This window comes from Salvia splendens, chromosome 21, assembly GCF_004379255.2.
Source record: "Salvia splendens isolate huo1 chromosome 21, SspV2, whole genome shotgun sequence".
NCBI classification, from domain to species: Eukaryota; Viridiplantae; Streptophyta; class Magnoliopsida; order Lamiales; family Lamiaceae; genus Salvia; species Salvia splendens.
Genome location: NC_056052.1, coordinates 27,274,123 through 27,290,929, shown reverse-complemented (window position 1 = coordinate 27,290,929; position 16,807 = coordinate 27,274,123). Strand labels below are relative to the sequence as shown.

The 16,807-nt window shown below is 34.6% G+C and overlaps 3 protein-coding genes across 3 annotated transcripts; all 3 read left to right on the top strand.

Moving 5' to 3' along the window:
- Nucleotides 1-1,077: 1,077 nt before the first annotated feature.
- LOC121785349 (G-patch domain-containing protein 1-like) lies at nt 1,078-5,166 on the top strand. The gene is made up of 11 exons (XM_042183732.1): nt 1,078-1,238; nt 1,585-1,669; nt 1,802-1,878; nt 1,982-2,009; nt 2,094-2,175; nt 2,275-2,341; nt 3,142-3,232; nt 3,765-3,916; nt 4,303-4,527; nt 4,602-4,715; nt 4,812-5,166. Exons 1-11 carry the CDS (start codon nt 1,161-1,163, stop codon nt 4,872-4,874), a joined length of 1,062 nt encoding a protein of 353 aa, XP_042039666.1. The 5' UTR covers nt 1,078-1,160; the 3' UTR covers nt 4,875-5,166.
- A 4,616-nt stretch (nt 5,167-9,782) lies between these two features.
- On the top strand, nt 9,783-11,313 carry LOC121783414 (WRKY transcription factor 22-like). The gene is made up of 3 exons (XM_042181476.1): nt 9,783-10,174; nt 10,283-10,396; nt 10,823-11,313. The coding sequence occupies exons 1-3, from the start codon at nt 9,861-9,863 to the stop codon at nt 11,187-11,189; spliced, it is 795 nt and encodes a 264-aa protein (XP_042037410.1). The 5' UTR covers nt 9,783-9,860; the 3' UTR covers nt 11,190-11,313.
- Nucleotides 11,314-15,788: 4,475 nt separating this feature from the next.
- Nucleotides 15,789-16,800, top strand: LOC121784748 (probable WRKY transcription factor 43). The gene is made up of 2 exons (XM_042182969.1): nt 15,789-16,120; nt 16,612-16,800. The coding sequence occupies exons 1-2, from the start codon at nt 15,789-15,791 to the stop codon at nt 16,787-16,789; spliced, it is 510 nt and encodes a 169-aa protein (XP_042038903.1). The 3' UTR covers nt 16,790-16,800.
- The last annotated feature ends 7 nt before the right edge of the window (nt 16,801-16,807 follow it).

Sequence of the window (16,807 nt, the reverse complement as noted above, 5' to 3'; positions counted from 1 at the left end):
GGTTTACCATTTTAGGGTGTCCCACTTTAGGAGTCCCGGTTGAAATATTCCATAAATGGTATTAGGCCTCATATTCCACTAATATTTTTCCACTCACATATTATTATAAAACTAATATAAAAAAGTATGACCCACATTTCACTATCTTTTTTCACTAATTTTCCTTTACATTTCTTAAAGCTTGTGCCGAACTTAACTTGGACTCCTAAAGTGGGACGGAGGGAGTAGCAGTAGAAAAGAGGCTAATTAGAGAATTCAGAATATCTGATCCTATAGTATAAATGATGGACTTATTAGTAGTTTGGAAACATTTTGACTTAGAGATAATTCAAATAAGATTTTGCTTTAAATAGTTGTTCACACTAATGCCAAAATTTTGTTTGGTCATCATCTAAAGTACAAGAATGGGATTTCATTTTAGGTAAGATATACGCATTTTTATATCACGTAAGTCTACATGTACTGAGATTTTAAAAAATACTCATTAAGTCATCTATTAGGAGTCTCATTAAGTGGGTGAAAAAAAATTAGTACAATATGAATATCATTTGTATATATAGTATATTTTAGTTTTAAATGAAATGTAAGTGTAATGAATATAAAGCTCTATTACTATTTATAATAACAAAATGAATCAGAATTCTTATTTGTGGATGGATTAAAATGAAAAAACAAGACTCCTATTCATGGATGAGGGGTATTGCATATATCAAATGTACCCAATTACTTAATTGTACATCAAGAACAATATCATAAGTAGCACAAGTTTAACCTTCGATTGGAGTCTGATTAGTTATCATCTACATGTGATTCTTAAATTATTAGAAATATTTTAAGAAAGTACTATCACAAACACATCAACACAAAATCTCCAATTATTTTTATTGACATTATATTTGGGGATTTGAAAATTTTAATCCAAATATTGGATGTTAATAAAAATGGATATAATAAATTCATTAACATTAGTATTACGTATTTAAATTACACTTTTATTCTCAGCCGTCGATCCAGTGTAAACGTTTAGATCCAACCGTAAATAGTAGCCTCTCTGTTCTAGGTTTTTTGTAGTGGTTTTCCGTTGCTTCAGAGAACCGTCTCTGCCTACTTCTCTCTCCAACTACATCAAGAGGGAGAGAGTGAAGGACGTGACCGTAAATATGGCGACGCCGGAAGTTCCTCTCCGTTACGTCGGAGTAGATCGGAGCTCTGCCGCCTTCCGCCTCATGAAGCAAATGGTAATAATAATCCCGTTTCATTTACTTATTTATCAATTTCCCCCCAAATTACAAATATTGACTGTGAATTTTGTAGTTCCGCAGCTCAGACATGTGCTTTCGATAGCTCATTTTTTATTACTTTATATGATTGGGTTGAATTCAAGTTGAAGCTGTTGAACCATACCGAAATTGACTTTCATAGGCTGCATTACAGCTCCACTTTTCTCCCATTGTAAAATTCATCATGTATAGTTGCAATTCTGATCTATAGGCAATCATTTTTGTGCAAAGATGAGAAATTTGTTGATCAAGTTTGGTTAAAAGTGTTCACGAATGTTCATTGCTTAATGTAATGACTGTTCAGGGATGGGAAGAAGGTGAAGGGCTTGGAAAGGAAAAGCAAGGCATCAAAGGATATGTAAGGGTGAAGAACAAGCAGGATACTTTAGGTTGTCTTTTTGCACTCTCTCATAGCATCTTTTAGCAGCGTAGTGGTATCTGAAATTGATGTGATCTTATATGAAGCTCTGCAGTTCTTCTGATTTGTCCACTGATGTATGATTTTGATTTGTTGCATACAGGTATTGGAAAAGAGATACCAAATGCATGGGCTTTTGATACCACTCAGTTTGACAGTATCCTCAAGAAACTGAAAGTGGTATGTTCTGCCTCTTGTCTGCTTTATTTTATTTATTCTATGAAATCTTCACATATCATCATTTTTAATTAAAAATCTCTTCATTGTATATATACTTTGGCAGCAAGCAGTTGTAAAAACCAAGGATGAAGGTACATAGAAATGAAATTTGACCTGATTTTTGGGTTTGTATGATAATGCTAGTTACATGACATGTGATCTTCTGTATTTCATAGATGATGAGACAGATGCTGAACAACCCAGCCCTTCTAAGGACAAAAAAGAGGCAGTTGCCAAGGCTACTCGACCCCAAGGAAGGTAGGCTCATGAAAAATGCTGATTTTGTTTCTTATACACCTAAAACATAGTACTATCATATTGATTCAGCCGTGTATGACTTCTTATATCAATATCCAGGTATAAAAAACGAGAGAAGGGAAAGACCGTACGTGCATATTCTTCTCAGGATCTTGAAGGGATTCTTGTAAGTATAGTTTGGATGCAGTTTTCCGGTTTTTGTGATTCAATGAAGAGTATGTCTGGAGTGAATTGCTGCATCAATTTTATATATTCATGTCTTAGTTCCTGGAATTATGTCCTGTTCCTATTGTTGGAGGTTGTAATAGTGAAAAAAGAAATTTAGTGATATGTGCTGAATTTTTAGGGTCTTACTAGCTACTAGTGATTACCGCAGCTGTATTTGAGCTGAATCAAAGAGCTTGTAAGTTCTCGGGTGATGTCATGAGTTAATGAATTCTGCTGTTTGGGATGGCTAGAAACAAGATGCAAGTTGCTTGTTGATATATGGCTTTTAAAAGGAAACTGATAAACTAGAAGACGACATGAATATACTCCCTTCGTCCCACAAGAGTATGCACTCTTGGTTGGGCACGGGTTTTAATGTACAATTAGTAAAGTAAGAGATAGAAAAGAAAAGTAATTGAAATGTTGTTAATGGATAATGGGTCCCACCTCATTAGAGAGAAAAGACTTTCCAAAATTAGAAAGTGCATACTTATGGGACTGACTAAAAAAGAAAGAGTGCATACTCTTGTGGGACGGAGGGAGTACCTTTTTAGGGTGACCTGACCTCTGCAACTGTATTGCTGACTAGCCTCAGGGGTTTCTGGTAGAATGCCTTTTATGTATTTAGCAACACAATTTTCCTTAAGTTGAGTCCCATTGTTAAAGCCTTTCTGATCGCCATAATCTGATGCTCTCATGATTTTTCATGTACAGCTTTAGCCTTTCCCACTATCATATTAATTGAAATTATTGCCTTAGGTGAATAAGACTAAGGCTTCAGAGACCTGCAATGCTCCAGAAGTATCCGAGGATGAGAAGCCAATTGAAACCAGTGTTCCAGATGAAGCAGGTAAGTTTTGATTCTATGGTTATAAAGTAGTGTCTTGGATGGGTTTGTTTGAATGAAACTTCATTGTGCTTCTTCGGGATACTTCTTTTATCAGCATGCTGCTATAGAACCCTGGAAACATCATTAACTTTTTGAACTGGCTTTGACTAAGTGCATATTTTCTTTACTCTGAAGAGGAAATATTGTAAATCAAACTTGCATTGTAGATTGATGAAGTATATTGGAAGTCTGAGAGAAATTAATTAAACTTGCAATCTTGCATATGATATTACAAGTTATTTCTAGAAAATATACAAGTTAACAGTTAAAACTTGTAGTACTTGTAGTTTTTGAATTTGGAATTTTCTATTACTGTTTATTAACTAAATAATGAAGTCAAGAAGAAATGTCATTAGTAAGAGAGTGACAAGCTGTCAATGATTTTTACTGTTGTTTGGAGAGGAGTTACATTTAGTGCCTATCTCATCCTGTATAGACATACTAATAAGTTCCCAGACCTCATACTTATGATCTCTTATGTATCACATTGCAGGAAGAACTCAGGATGTTCCATCAGATTGGTGGGGCTACAAACTTGGGTTTGTCGTTGGAGGTATGCTTGGTGCCGAATCTCGCAGAAAGAAGTCCCTCGAGAGGACCATGTTCAATGAGGACGATCAAGAAAATCTTTACAACTTAGCTCAGGTATGCTCTTATGTTTGTATCTGATATTTCTGAAATATCTGAATTTCAAGGTTCTAGTGTTTAAACTGCTTGACCCTGTTAAGCCAATTAATGTTATCTTGTCTTATTGTGTAAAAGTATAGGGACTGAACATGGCTCCATTTTCGTATTCAGTATTGAATTAGTGAGGGAATTTGTATCGTAGAAAATAGGTGTCTTTTCAGAACTCTGAAACTCAAAGCTATAGTTACTTATTGACACTCGCATCTATCACATCATACTGGTTTCATGAGGACTTGAAGTTAGATTTATGTTTATGATTTTTTAAGGAAGTCATTAGTATTTGATAGTTGACTTTACAAGTTTTCTAAATGTTAGGAATTAATTATCTGGGCCTGCATTTTCAGGGCTCAAAGACCTCTGGAAAACAAGGGCTTGGTATCAAGGATCGTAAAAAGAAAATCGCAGGCTGCTACTTTGAAGGGAAAAAGACTACTTTCGGTGATAGCGACGGGGAGGGTTCCACTGATTCCCATAGTGGAGTGAAAAGGCAACACGAAAATTTGGAGGTGGACACAGATCCTGCACCAAGGTCAAAACTCAAGAAGCTGTGTAGGCAGCTTCTCGAACAGGTATCATCCCTTGTACCGCGAAGCTTCTTTTTTATTTGGTCTGCATCTACTCAGCTAATTGCTTCTTGCTGCAGGCACCTGGAGAATCAATGAAGCTGAAGCAGCTCAAAGTACTTGTTGATGAACATTCACCTTCTACATTTTCCAACTTATCAAAAGAAGAGGCTCTTGCCTTTTTATTGCAGAAGGTATATCATTATATCTCCATTACAATGCTGTACTTAGATTCGTGGTTATCTTTTAGTCCCTATCGAGCAAGAATCACTTACTCATTTCTGTTGCAGCTTGAAAACAGTGATAAGTTTTTGGTGAAGAGGAACAAAGTCTTGCTCGTGAAAATAACTTGACAAAATCTGAGAGAGTATGTGATAGAAATATAGGTCTCAGCTATCAGATAGCAGCATTTATCGTTGAAGGTCAGGGGACGCATAATCTCGCAGGTTTAATTAACCGTGCGGCCATGAGTCCAGAGTTGATAGAAGAAGATACTCATCGTGCAAAGAAAGTTTGGAGAGTTACTCCTATTTATTTGAACATGAGCTTACATGTCTGATGACTAATCTACTGTTATTATTTTGTAAAACAATTTTGTGGGAGGAATGCTCAGTTTATATTCAATAGAATGACGTTGATATTTTAGGGGGGCTATGTTGAGTTTTTGAATTAGTGATATTTATATTATCAGGCTTTATGCTAATATATATTTATGGGCTTCTTTTATTCATTAACAGTCTGGACATCAGCCCAGTTGAAAAAATTAAGCAAAAATGTGTTTGCATTTGCATATTTGTTTGTAGCAACTGGTATGTATCAGTTAAAAGGCCTAATATCATTATGAAAAAAATACTATCTCCGTCCACACACAACAAATAGATAAAATTGTAAACGAAATAAATTATAATGTACAATTAGTAAAGTAAAAGAAAAGAAGAAAATAATGAACGTGTTGTTAGTGGATTATGAGATTCACAATTCGAAATAATAATGTTTAGGGTTGGTATTTATTTATTTATAACTTTCCATATTTAGAATTGATTTAATTTTGGTGGATGACCCAAATGATAAAATTAGATTTTTTTAGTTGGGTGTGAGTTGCGCTGACAAATAAATACAATGAATTACTCATAATAGTTAACTAAATACTAAAATATTTACTTTCACATATGTCAGTATTATATAATTCCATTGATGATATCTTTCAATAATTGAAAAGAAGAATTATTTAGTAAGCATGAATCAATAGTAAAGGTGTAATTACTGTAGCAATACCAAGTTAGAACGGCACGGTTATGGGAATTTATTTATGATAAGACCAAGTCTCTAAATGCCTCCAAAAATGCGAAATTATTCTCCCATCAAATTGTGGATTGAGATTTGATAGAGGTATGTGAAGCGGATCGAACGTAGGCTCGGGTGGGACCCACGCATGAGAGTTTTTGTGTTAACACAAATAATTGGAAGATAACGTTAGATATTTGGCAGCGTAAATATTTGAATATTGAACACCGACGTGACAATGAGATTAGGTTTTAACACATTCCACACGCGCAATGCCAATCGCATTCCTACTATAGTTTCTTGCATGCTCCCCCTATTCTATACATATCTCTTTCTTATACATAAATGAGAATTATTATGATACTATAATATATGACTAGAATGTTTGTAATATGTATAATTTTCATTATATTACAAATTTTATGCTATTATTTACTACTCCATAATATATATGTTGTGATAATCTCATCCATGGTTGTTGAGACTTGCAAAATAGGCGTGATTCAAAGTCATCGCTACGCCATGGTGTTATGTTCGATGGAATTTGGCCATAGAAGATCGTTTAAAGGACAAAAATGCCATTGTACTGTTTTTTTTCTAGACCACTTATTAATAGTGAGATTATTTGTTTTGCAGTTAGTTTTTTAATTTGTGTATATATTTTTTTGTTGTGAATTAGGCTTCATAAGAATATAAACTGCACATATTGCCTGTGTCTCAAGTAGTACTACTAAAGACATTACGACCTAGCTAGCAATTTATTATGAGAACGTTATCGCGAGTCATGATTCATGGCCAAACAATTGAAGGCTATCGAGTCTAGCCAGGCCAACATGAAAACGGAATCCGGTCAAACTGGTCCACCCCGAAAGGCCAATCAATTTCGAGCTATAAATTTTCGGTCCTAACTCATTTTATTCGATTTATATATGGACCAATCAGCCCACTTATTTTCGACGTCTAGACCATATCGACATGGACAAAAACAATGCCGCTAAATATACGAATTTTGACATGATCATGATATTGCACATGAATTTTAAAATTTTGAATGACAACAGCTAATGAATTTTCATTTTTTAAAATTTTGAATGACATGATCATGATATTGCACATGAATTTTAAAATTTTGATTTCAATTTCATGTATTTAAATGCAATTAACTATATACTGGAGTATAATTTTTTCTTATGTTAACATCGGCTTTAAACCTATTACTCAAATTTAACTGAACAGACTCGAGCCTATATTTTGCACATACGTTCAGCTACAAATAACATAACTTTAATTAGAATAGAATTCATTAATTTTGACATAGGAAAAATGTTATAAAAGAACATATCTAAACGATCTTAAAGTCCTCAAGTCTATTCCCGTCCTACAATATATATAGTTGTATATTGGTGGGGTTAATTAGGAATAATACACAAATTAAATAATCAATTATCATAGATGGGCAGTTCTGCATATAATACTTGCGATATGTTTAATATAAATATAGTGTAACCTATTCCTATATTATTGCCATTTAAAGGTTACATGATCATTTAGGGGTGGCAAAAGCCGCCAAAAAAAAAAAGAAAGGTAATACCCGATACCCGACACATAGTAACTCCATTACATGATTCCGTACTCGATATTCATAAACACAATATCAGATATTCAATATCCGAGTGATATCAGGTTTGCATTGTGTATATCCAATATCCGATATCTGTTTTGCGACCCCCACATAATTAGCAATATAAAATAAAACACTTATAGAAAAATCTTATGTGGGATATTTTATTGGGTGGGGGTAGAATAAGCCAAATAGAAAGAATAATAAGTATATGAATAATTAGGCATGGGAAATAGACATGGTCCCAAATTAAAAAGTCCATTCTCCTACTATCCCTAAAGCACACGTTAATGTGCAAGTTGCATAATTTTTCAAGGGTCCTAAAATCCCAAGTCACACACCCTTTGAAGATCATGCGTTGAAATTAAACCTCCTATAGCTACACCCTCACTACTAAAATGGATTTATCTATCTATGGCTTGCTACTTGCAACTACGTCGAGATATAAACAGTTGTCGATATGGCAGTATTACACTCGCACCCAATAAAAAAATATTATTGCAGGTATGGAACATCTCATTGATCATCTAAACAAATCAAATAAAATATTAATAAAATATATAAAGAATACAAAATTTTTATATTCTTTATATATGAAATTTCTTTTCAACACATGTTTTAAAATTTGAGCTTTGAGGGGATCATGATATTTAGAAATAACAAAAGAAAAAATATAGTACACATGAAGATTTTGTTTTAGCCATATGTATTAATATATGGTTAAAAATCATGATTGCAACTAGTATTATAAAATTATACGTATGAGACATTTGTAATTTAATACACCTGTTTCTTGGCATTTTGTGCATCATAATGCTTGACAGTTTGCGTACTGAGATCGTGTTATTAATATTATTTTAATGTGGTAAGTATATAGTACTCCATAATTGATGGGTCATCCAATATACGGCATGTGACCGCGTGGGTTATCTATTAATAATATATTAATATTAATTATATTGCTTACAAAATAAGACAATTGACTAGTTAAATTAGTTTATTCTTTGACCAACTAAACTAATAACAAAAATGAAATTATAAATTAATGCTGAGAAAATAACCCAAGTGGTCAAAGTTCGAACGGATTCAAGGATAAAATATTTTCGACATTTATATCATCATCAATCCATTAACTAAAAAAAGAATAACATAAATAAGCGCATAAAAGTTAACACGATTAATCAGTTTTTTTAATATACTTTGATTTATGTGAAATTTTGAAAATATTAATTCATGTTTAATATAGGCATCCCGCATGTAGCCTTTTTCACGTTAGGCATTCTGAATTATTTATTATATTTATAATATTAGACAGATGTAGATAGCACCACGTTCCTTTAAATGTTGTACACCAAATATCAAAATCTGCATTAAATAGCAAAGACAAAATATTTCCTCCAAAATAGGGCAAATTAATTAAACTACTACAAGACTCGAATAATGCATGCAGTTTAATTAATGGCATGCCTAAATATACACGTATCTGTAGTTAATTGAGTCAATTAATTAATACCTTTAAATTGAATCCCACAGTAATACAATTAAGGACCAGTTCTGGAACTTTATCACTAATTAAATAACGATTAAAATTGAGAAAATTGCAAACTAGACGATGGCGTGATAGTGGAGTCCGAGGCAGTAAAATGATCGAAGATGGATTTTAAAAAAGTTAGTGGAATGTGGATCCTATTTTTAAATATTAGTTTTATAATAAAATTAAATGAGTTAGTGGAATGTGGAGCCACTACAAAAATGTAAAAAAATGGAAATGTGACAAATTTTGTGAGGCGAACAGAATGGAAATATGAGACAAATTTTCAGTGACAGAGTATTAATGAGTCATCCGAATTGTTTATGAACCTTACCCAAAATTATGATGTACTTATTGGACGCACATAATAGTAGTAGTACTTGTCACTAGCATATTAAATTCATACATAATACATGTTCTGTGATATCTAAAATTGTGTATACCATACTGTAACATATCAGATTCTTCATATTAATATGGCATACATAATGAAATAAAACAAAAGAAATACTACTAAGATGCAATATGTAATACTAACGTGTTGATGACAGAAGCAAAAAGGTTAATATCACAGTCATAAAAGACTATGACCTTTCCTTTATGTTTTTCTTTAATTCCAACTCATCAAATCCTAGTCACCAATGAGAACTCGAACTCGAACTCAATCAAAACCGGCAGTGTGCGGTGAAACCGTGTCGTCCCTTTGACAATTACCAAAAGTCAACCCAATCTAAAAATCGTAATAAAATAAAATAAATCGAAATCCTTCAACTTGGCCTCATCAATAATTCACTATATAAAGGCCTTGCAACTCTCTCACCACCTAAATAATTTCATTTTCTGGAATCAAAATTCAAAACAATATCTATATTATATATCTAAGACAGTCAAAGATATTGAGTTATGTCCGAACTGCAGATGGAGGACTGGAGTTTGCAGGCAATAGTCCGAGGATCGAGCGGCGAGTTTGGGAAGATGGAAATGGACGGTCCTGATTCATTCTTCCAATCCTTGGCTTCCGATCAAGATCTCCGCGCCGCTTTTCCCGACATCTTTGACGGCGACGAGCTTGAAGAGCTTTACAAACCTTTTTACCCCGCAACCACCACACATTCCGATCAAACCACCCAAGAACTAAACGCCGCTGAGGATAAGGCGTCTCCCAACCAATCCGATCAATCCTCCATCACCACCTACACGCCCAAGTACAAGAAAAGGTCGGTCAATTCACTCAAATTTTACGATTTTTCGACTCATTTTTGCAGCAATTAATTTGGCCTGCATATTTATAGTATTAATATTGATTTAGTGGTTTGAATTTTCAGGAAGAATCAGCATAAGAGAGTTGTGGTTAAGGTTTCAGCTGAGGGGCTTTCATCTGACATGTGGGCTTGGCGTAAATACGGCCAAAAACCTATCAAGGGATCGCCATATCCAAGGTTCATCTCTCATCACTTTCTCATAAAAGAAAAATCAAAAATGAAAAAATACTACTCCATGTTAATTTGTGATCTTGTATTTGATCCTTATTAGCCATCAGAATTAGGTTGAGTTACCTTAATTTATTATGCAATCTCTCAACCAACATTTCTCTAGTGCATAATTTGGTTATCTCAATGTTACTTGATCATTCTCAAAATCCCACCAAACCAAAGTGCCTTCTACTTCTAATATGCCTTGATCAAAGATCTAGAGCAACCTATCCGGCAGAACAACTCAAAAGATAAATATATATATATATATATATATATATATAGAAGTCACTTGTACAAATAAGAATCTCATGTGGGTTTTTCCACGTTAAATCTTGGTGTCGTTTTATTGCTTATAACCCTAATTAACTAGAATTGAAATTGCGGGAACAGGAGCTATTACAGATGTAGCAGCTCAAAGGGGTGTTTGGCAAGAAAACAAGTGGAGCAAAGCTGTACGGAGGCGGGGATGTTCATAATCACCTACACCGCGGAGCACAGCCACAGCCAGCCCACGCGCCGGAACTCCTTAGCCGGCACAGTCAGGCAGAAGTTCCCCTCCCCAAAGCAAGCCCTCAAATCTCAGCACCAAACGGAAACGGATGTTAAACCGGTGATCAAAGTGGAGGAGAAGCCCAAACCCGACCCAAACGAATTCGTCGTCTCAGATTTTGTTTTCAGCGAGGATTTCTTTTCGGGGCTAGAGGAATTCGATGAGTTCGCTCAGCCATTTTCTGCAAGGCCTTGTAGCTGGCTTTAGGAGTTGTTCCTTTTTTCCGATGCAAGAAATATAGTCGCTCAAGTCAAAAATTGGCGAGTTAGAATGTCCAAACTAATTTTTTTATTATTTAACATGCTTAAATTAATAAAAAAAATTTGCATCATTTAGCATTACATTACAAATTTACGAAATTACTCGATTGTTTCGATAAAACGAAGAAATTAATAGTGTTCAAGAGACGCCGTAATATTTGGCCAAACCGTATTGAAATATGTGACATGATTTAACAACCCCCACGACTTTGAAGATGTAATTAAAAAACCAATGATGATTTCATTTATTTCCATAATTTTTGACAAAAGAGCATAGGAAAGTGCAAGTATGAACGGTTGTTTTGGGCAACAAAAGCAGCCGCAGTTCTTACAAAAGCCACGTCCATATACGTGTTTGTCGACAAATGCGACTGATCCGATCTTGAGTCCCTGAAATTCATCATTATGAAATGCACCAAATTCGCCTCTTTTTATCCGAGATTTTTAGGAATCAACAAATATATGAGAATTCGATATCGAGTTTTTAGCAAAGAAGTGGCGGAGAAAGGAATAAAAATAAAAGTGGGCAATGGAGCTAGCACAAGATTCTGGCTTGACAAATGGACTCGAAATGATACTATAAAGTCACTCTTCCCCAAACTTTCCATGATTTCTACCCAATAAAACAACTTGATTGAGAGCACGGGCAAATGGGAAGAAAATAGATGGGTGTGGAAGCTTACTTGGAGAAGAAGGCTATTTGTATGGGAGGAGGATTTGGTGAAAGACCTCTACCTAGCCGTGGATCATGACTCCATGAGTGAGAGTGTGAGAGATGTGAGACTATGGGCTTTTGGCAAGTCTAGCTCTTTCTCTGTTTCTAATTTTTACCAGCAGGTCTTTCGCATAGTAGGACAGAGAAGCAATTGCTTTTGTCATGGGAAGCTTGCATGGAAGAATGTGGCTCCACCGCGTGCACAACTCCTCATTTGGTTTGTCCTACATGGCAGACTAAATACAAAGGAGAGACTTTTCAGATTCCAATTCCCCGGAGTTGAGGATGAGCTTTGTGCATTGTGTGGGGAGGAACATGAAACAATGTATCATATTATCTTTGGTTGCACCATTCACGAGATTTGACTTGAAAATTTGGAGTTCCTTATTCTATTTGGTCTATTTGATGGCTCAGAAATAAAGTTATCTTTTAAAAAATGGAACCGAATCGGGAAATTGAGAAGAGACTCATTCTTTGGAGACTTGGACCATGGACTAAAGGGTGGTGCTCCGAATTTCCTTTTTCACCAGGCCAAATGTGTGAGAACTTACTTAAAGCTAGAATATGGACAGGGCATAATCACAAAAGCAACTCTGGTAAACATAAAGGTACAATGTAGCTCGCCCTACTTCCTGGTCAATTTTTGCTTGGTGGCTTTGGTTAATGCTTGTTTAGTTTTTGGTTTCCTTGTTTTGCTTGGAGTATGCTTTTCTTAGTCCTCTCTTGGTTACCCTTTGTTTATGGTTAGATATCTTGTGGATTGGTGTTTTGCTCTCGAATGTACTTCCATTAATGATTGATTTTTTATGTGTCTTTATTTGCTGTTTGCGGTGGACATCAGCATGATTTTCGACTGGAATAGCTTTTTTAGTTTATTTTGTGATGGAATGGTTTTTTACTGTTTAGGACAGTCTTTATACTTTTTTTTGTTCTTATAATTGTGACACTTTCTCTCTTTTGTTTATCTGTCTTAATCTACTTTGCTTGATTCAGGTTATGGATTCTCATTCCTTCCCAGACCCTCATCCATGATCACTATCCTCGCGGTCTCGGACCCGCCTCCATGCCTCTCATCCTCGTTGGAGGTTCATGTTCATTCGGACCCAGACCCAGACACCATTCCTGGGTATGGAATATGGACTTCGAATTCGGGCGTTGGAACTGGGGGTGGTTCGGTACGGTATACCATACCGTGAATGCCATACCATATACTGTACCGAAAGTTACGGTATGACAAAACACCATACCGATACCGTACCGAATTTCCGGTATACCGAACTCCGATATACCGAAAAATTCGGTAAGGTAGTTTTTGATACGGTTACCATACCGTGTTTTCGGTATACCCTACCGCATTCTGGCATACCGTACTTTTGCGGTGTACTGTTATACCTGTTATATCGGAACAAAATTTATTATACCCAAAATATTCAAAAAAACAATTCTAGTGTTCAACTACTCCAAAAAGTTCAAAACAATTAAACTTCATCACAATCAAATCTTGTTCATATAGTCATTCTTTTTAAATTTTAGTATAAATATAACATAATTATATGTGTGATCAAATACTAACTACGTTACAGTAATAACTAATGATTAATATCAATTTTGTATGTTAAAAATGTCAACACAAAAACATAAATTTATCAATCTTATTGTGTTGATAAACTTATATCTTTGTATTGATGTTTAAATTTACTTGTTGTATTGATATAATTATGTCTTTGTGTTGATAATTCTAATACACAGAATTGAAAGTTATTAGTTATTAATATAAATTAGTTAACCCACTAACTCAACCCTATATATTTATATATATAATAATTAATCGGTATACCACAGTATATATATCGACTATTCGGTATGCCGGTATAAACCGGTATGCCGCAGTATAGGAAATCTAATACCGTTACAGTACCAAAAACTACGGTATACCGAAAAATTGGTATTTTTGGTATTTTTTCTATATGGTAAGTCCGGTATTTCGGTATAATACCCCACCCTTAGTTGGAACTGATTTGGGGGAGGACCCACCATTTCAGTTTCATTTTGAGTTGGGTGAGTCTTTTGGTGCCTCTACTCCACCTCTTGAGGTCCCGGTTGCTAGCGTGGTGATTCCAGCAACTATCGACATCTTCACCCTCCATCTCTCTATAGTCTTTGCGAGACCATTTCTTAATGCCCTTGCAAATGAGATTAACTTTAAAAACTCATCAAGCATGAGAAATATATGTTTGACTTATGTGATGATGCCATTAGATATTGCTATGGCCTATGGCCATATAGTTCAATATGTTATATCAGTTGGAATTCATCCATCACCACCTTCTAGAGAGGCTTAGGAGGGAGGCTGGGGCATGATACACATATGCTGGTTTTGTAGGTAGACTGACCTCGTTTCTTCTTTTTTTGAATCGTTAAATAACACTATTAAATTTAAAGATCGCGCCACGAAGGACTCGGACTTGAGACCTTTGGCCTCAGACATTAACATCTCTACTGCTTGACCAACTCTCACACACACATCTTTTCTTCTAATTACATGTATGGTGTCAACATTCTCTATCCCTTTGCTGGTATTAAAAAAAAACATTGTTACCTTCGTGCTATTTTACTTATGATATTATATTTATATTATTAGAAATATGCATATGCACATATAATTTTATTCTCAAATTTATAAATTTCTTAGTAATTACCCTCTCCGTCCCAGTTTAAGAGTCACATTTTGCCATTTAAGTCCGTCCCAGTTTAAGAGTCACATTTAGAATCTACCATATTTGGACATAAAATTTAAGCTCATTGTTGATGAAATTTACACTCAAATGCCATTACTTTCATAAAAATAAAATAAAACAAAATCCTAAACAAAATAAAATCCTAAACACACAAAACAAAATCCTAAACACACTTCAATTATTACAGACTCTAACAGCCACTACCTCACTTCATTTATTACACACTCCATCAATTTCTTAAAACTCGTGACATAACTAAATCTTACTCTTAAACTGGGACAGAGTGAGTAATATAGAGGAGGAGAAAAAGTGAGTAAAGTAAGAGAGATAGAAAGAAAGTAGGTAAAGTATGAAAGATGTGAGAAAAGTATGAGGGAGAAATTTTCCATTTTAAGAAACGTGACTATTTTTGTGGACATCCCAAAATGACAAAATAAGACTATTTTTTGTGGACGGAGGAAGTACTACTACTTTTTTTGTTAGAAAAAATTACATTCGTATATACATACACTGTATATACATGGCGTAGGCAGAAGGTGTTTTATACTACAGACATATGTTGCATGATCATTTTAAGGTTGTTAGAAATGCTAATTTGTAATGCATGAGTTCAATTATTAAAATTAATTAATCAAACTGTGTGTGTGTACCAATGACTAAGTCTTGCATATAGTTATGCTAAGAAGTTTTGATCCATCAACAAAATATACATAGTATATATGAATCTTGATCTTAACTCTAGGGTAGTCACTCTAATTAAACCCTCTCTGTACTTTATATAACACCCTTTTTTGACCCTAATTATTTGTAAACCCTTTTCGTGCTTTGACACCTAAAAACATTATATCCATTTGAGCACGTCTACTTTGAGGAGGTTGAACAGATCATATTTTAGTTAGGTGAATTGTGGTTGGCTTTCTTATATTTACAAGCCAAACAAGGCCTCTCCCCCATACTCAAATTCAAGATTAACTTCTCCCTTGTGATGCATATAAATCTATTTTCCATATATTTTTTTCCCACCTAACCCTCTATAAATATAATGTGGGATCCATTAATCCAGCTTCAATATTTTCAAGAAAATTTAGTTTGCATGGAAGGCGAAAACTTCCCTTATTTCTTCAGCTCGTTGCCTTCGAGCGGTTCGACTGCGAATGTTGTAGAACAATCCATGCAAAACCCGAATTTTGCATCACCAGCTGATCAGATGGATTTGGGTAGCCTTTGGTCAGGTGACTCGACTGCGTCTAGTCATGTAGAACAAAACAGCAGCAGATCAAGTAAAACGAAATTTGGGAAGAAGAAGAAGAAATATATTCCTCAGAGAGTGGCGTTTCATACAAGAAGTGAAGAAGACATTCTTGATGATGGCTATAAATGGAGAAAATATGGACAGAAATCTGTCAAGAATAGCGTTCATCCAAGGTATTTTTTTTAATAAATGATGTTTGTGTGTATATATTAGGGTGCTTCATGTTCTAGTTTTAATTAAACTAACATGCATGAAAAGTAGATGAAACAATATAACGAGACTAAGATACACATACTATTATTTCAACTTTAACAAAGATGCACAGTAATAAAAATACGGAGTAAATATCAAATCGAAATGCACGCTTGCTTTCTTTTAATTTTTGGCATCTAATAATTGTGTAAATAAAATCTATATTTTCTTCTTGGAACATCTTGATACCTGTATTGAATTTGCTTTCGTTTAAATTTTGGCATCTAATATTTTTGCTATTACTTCGAAATGAAAAAAAAGAGAGACTTTGCAGCTGAATAAAATTAGATTCAATTTACAATTTAAAATTATATTCTAATATTTTCTTCATATAATCTCTACTTATTGGAGTTGATTTGTATAAATGTATCCATAATTAATTATCTGATTGAGCACACCTGTTGTTGGTAAGGAGCTACTACCGCTGCACCCATCATACCTGCAACGTCAAGAAACAGATACAGAGGCTCTCCAAAGACAACAGCATCATTGTCACGACGTACGAAGGCACTCACAACCATCCCTGCGAAAAACTAATGGAGACTTTGAGCCCTCTGCTCAAGCAGCTTCAGTTTCTCTCTAGATTCTAGAAACAAACATATGATCAT

Bases quoted from the DNA above. Each gene is read 5' to 3' on its own strand.
- LOC121784748 (XM_042182969.1), top strand. From the start codon at position 15,789: ATGGAAGGCGAAAACTTCCCTTATTTCTTCAGCTCGTTGCCTTCGAGC. The intron at 16,121-16,611 runs GTATTTTTTTTA...GTTGTTGGTAAG, and splicing joins AAGAATAGCGTTCATCCAAG to GAGCTACTACCGCTGCACCC.
- LOC121783414 (XM_042181476.1), top strand. From the start codon at position 9,861: ATGTCCGAACTGCAGATGGAGGACTGGAGTTTGCAGGCAATAGTCCGA. The intron at 10,175-10,282 runs GTCGGTCAATTC...TTGAATTTTCAG, and splicing joins ACGCCCAAGTACAAGAAAAG to GAAGAATCAGCATAAGAGAG. The intron at 10,397-10,822 runs GTTCATCTCTCA...TTGCGGGAACAG, and splicing joins AAGGGATCGCCATATCCAAG to GAGCTATTACAGATGTAGCA.
- LOC121785349 (XM_042183732.1), top strand. From the start codon at position 1,161: ATGGCGACGCCGGAAGTTCCTCTCCGTTACGTCGGAGTAGATCGGAGC. The intron at 1,670-1,801 runs GTTGTCTTTTTG...TGTTGCATACAG, and splicing joins GAACAAGCAGGATACTTTAG to GTATTGGAAAAGAGATACCA. The intron at 4,716-4,811 runs GTATATCATTAT...TTTCTGTTGCAG, and splicing joins TTGCCTTTTTATTGCAGAAG to CTTGAAAACAGTGATAAGTT.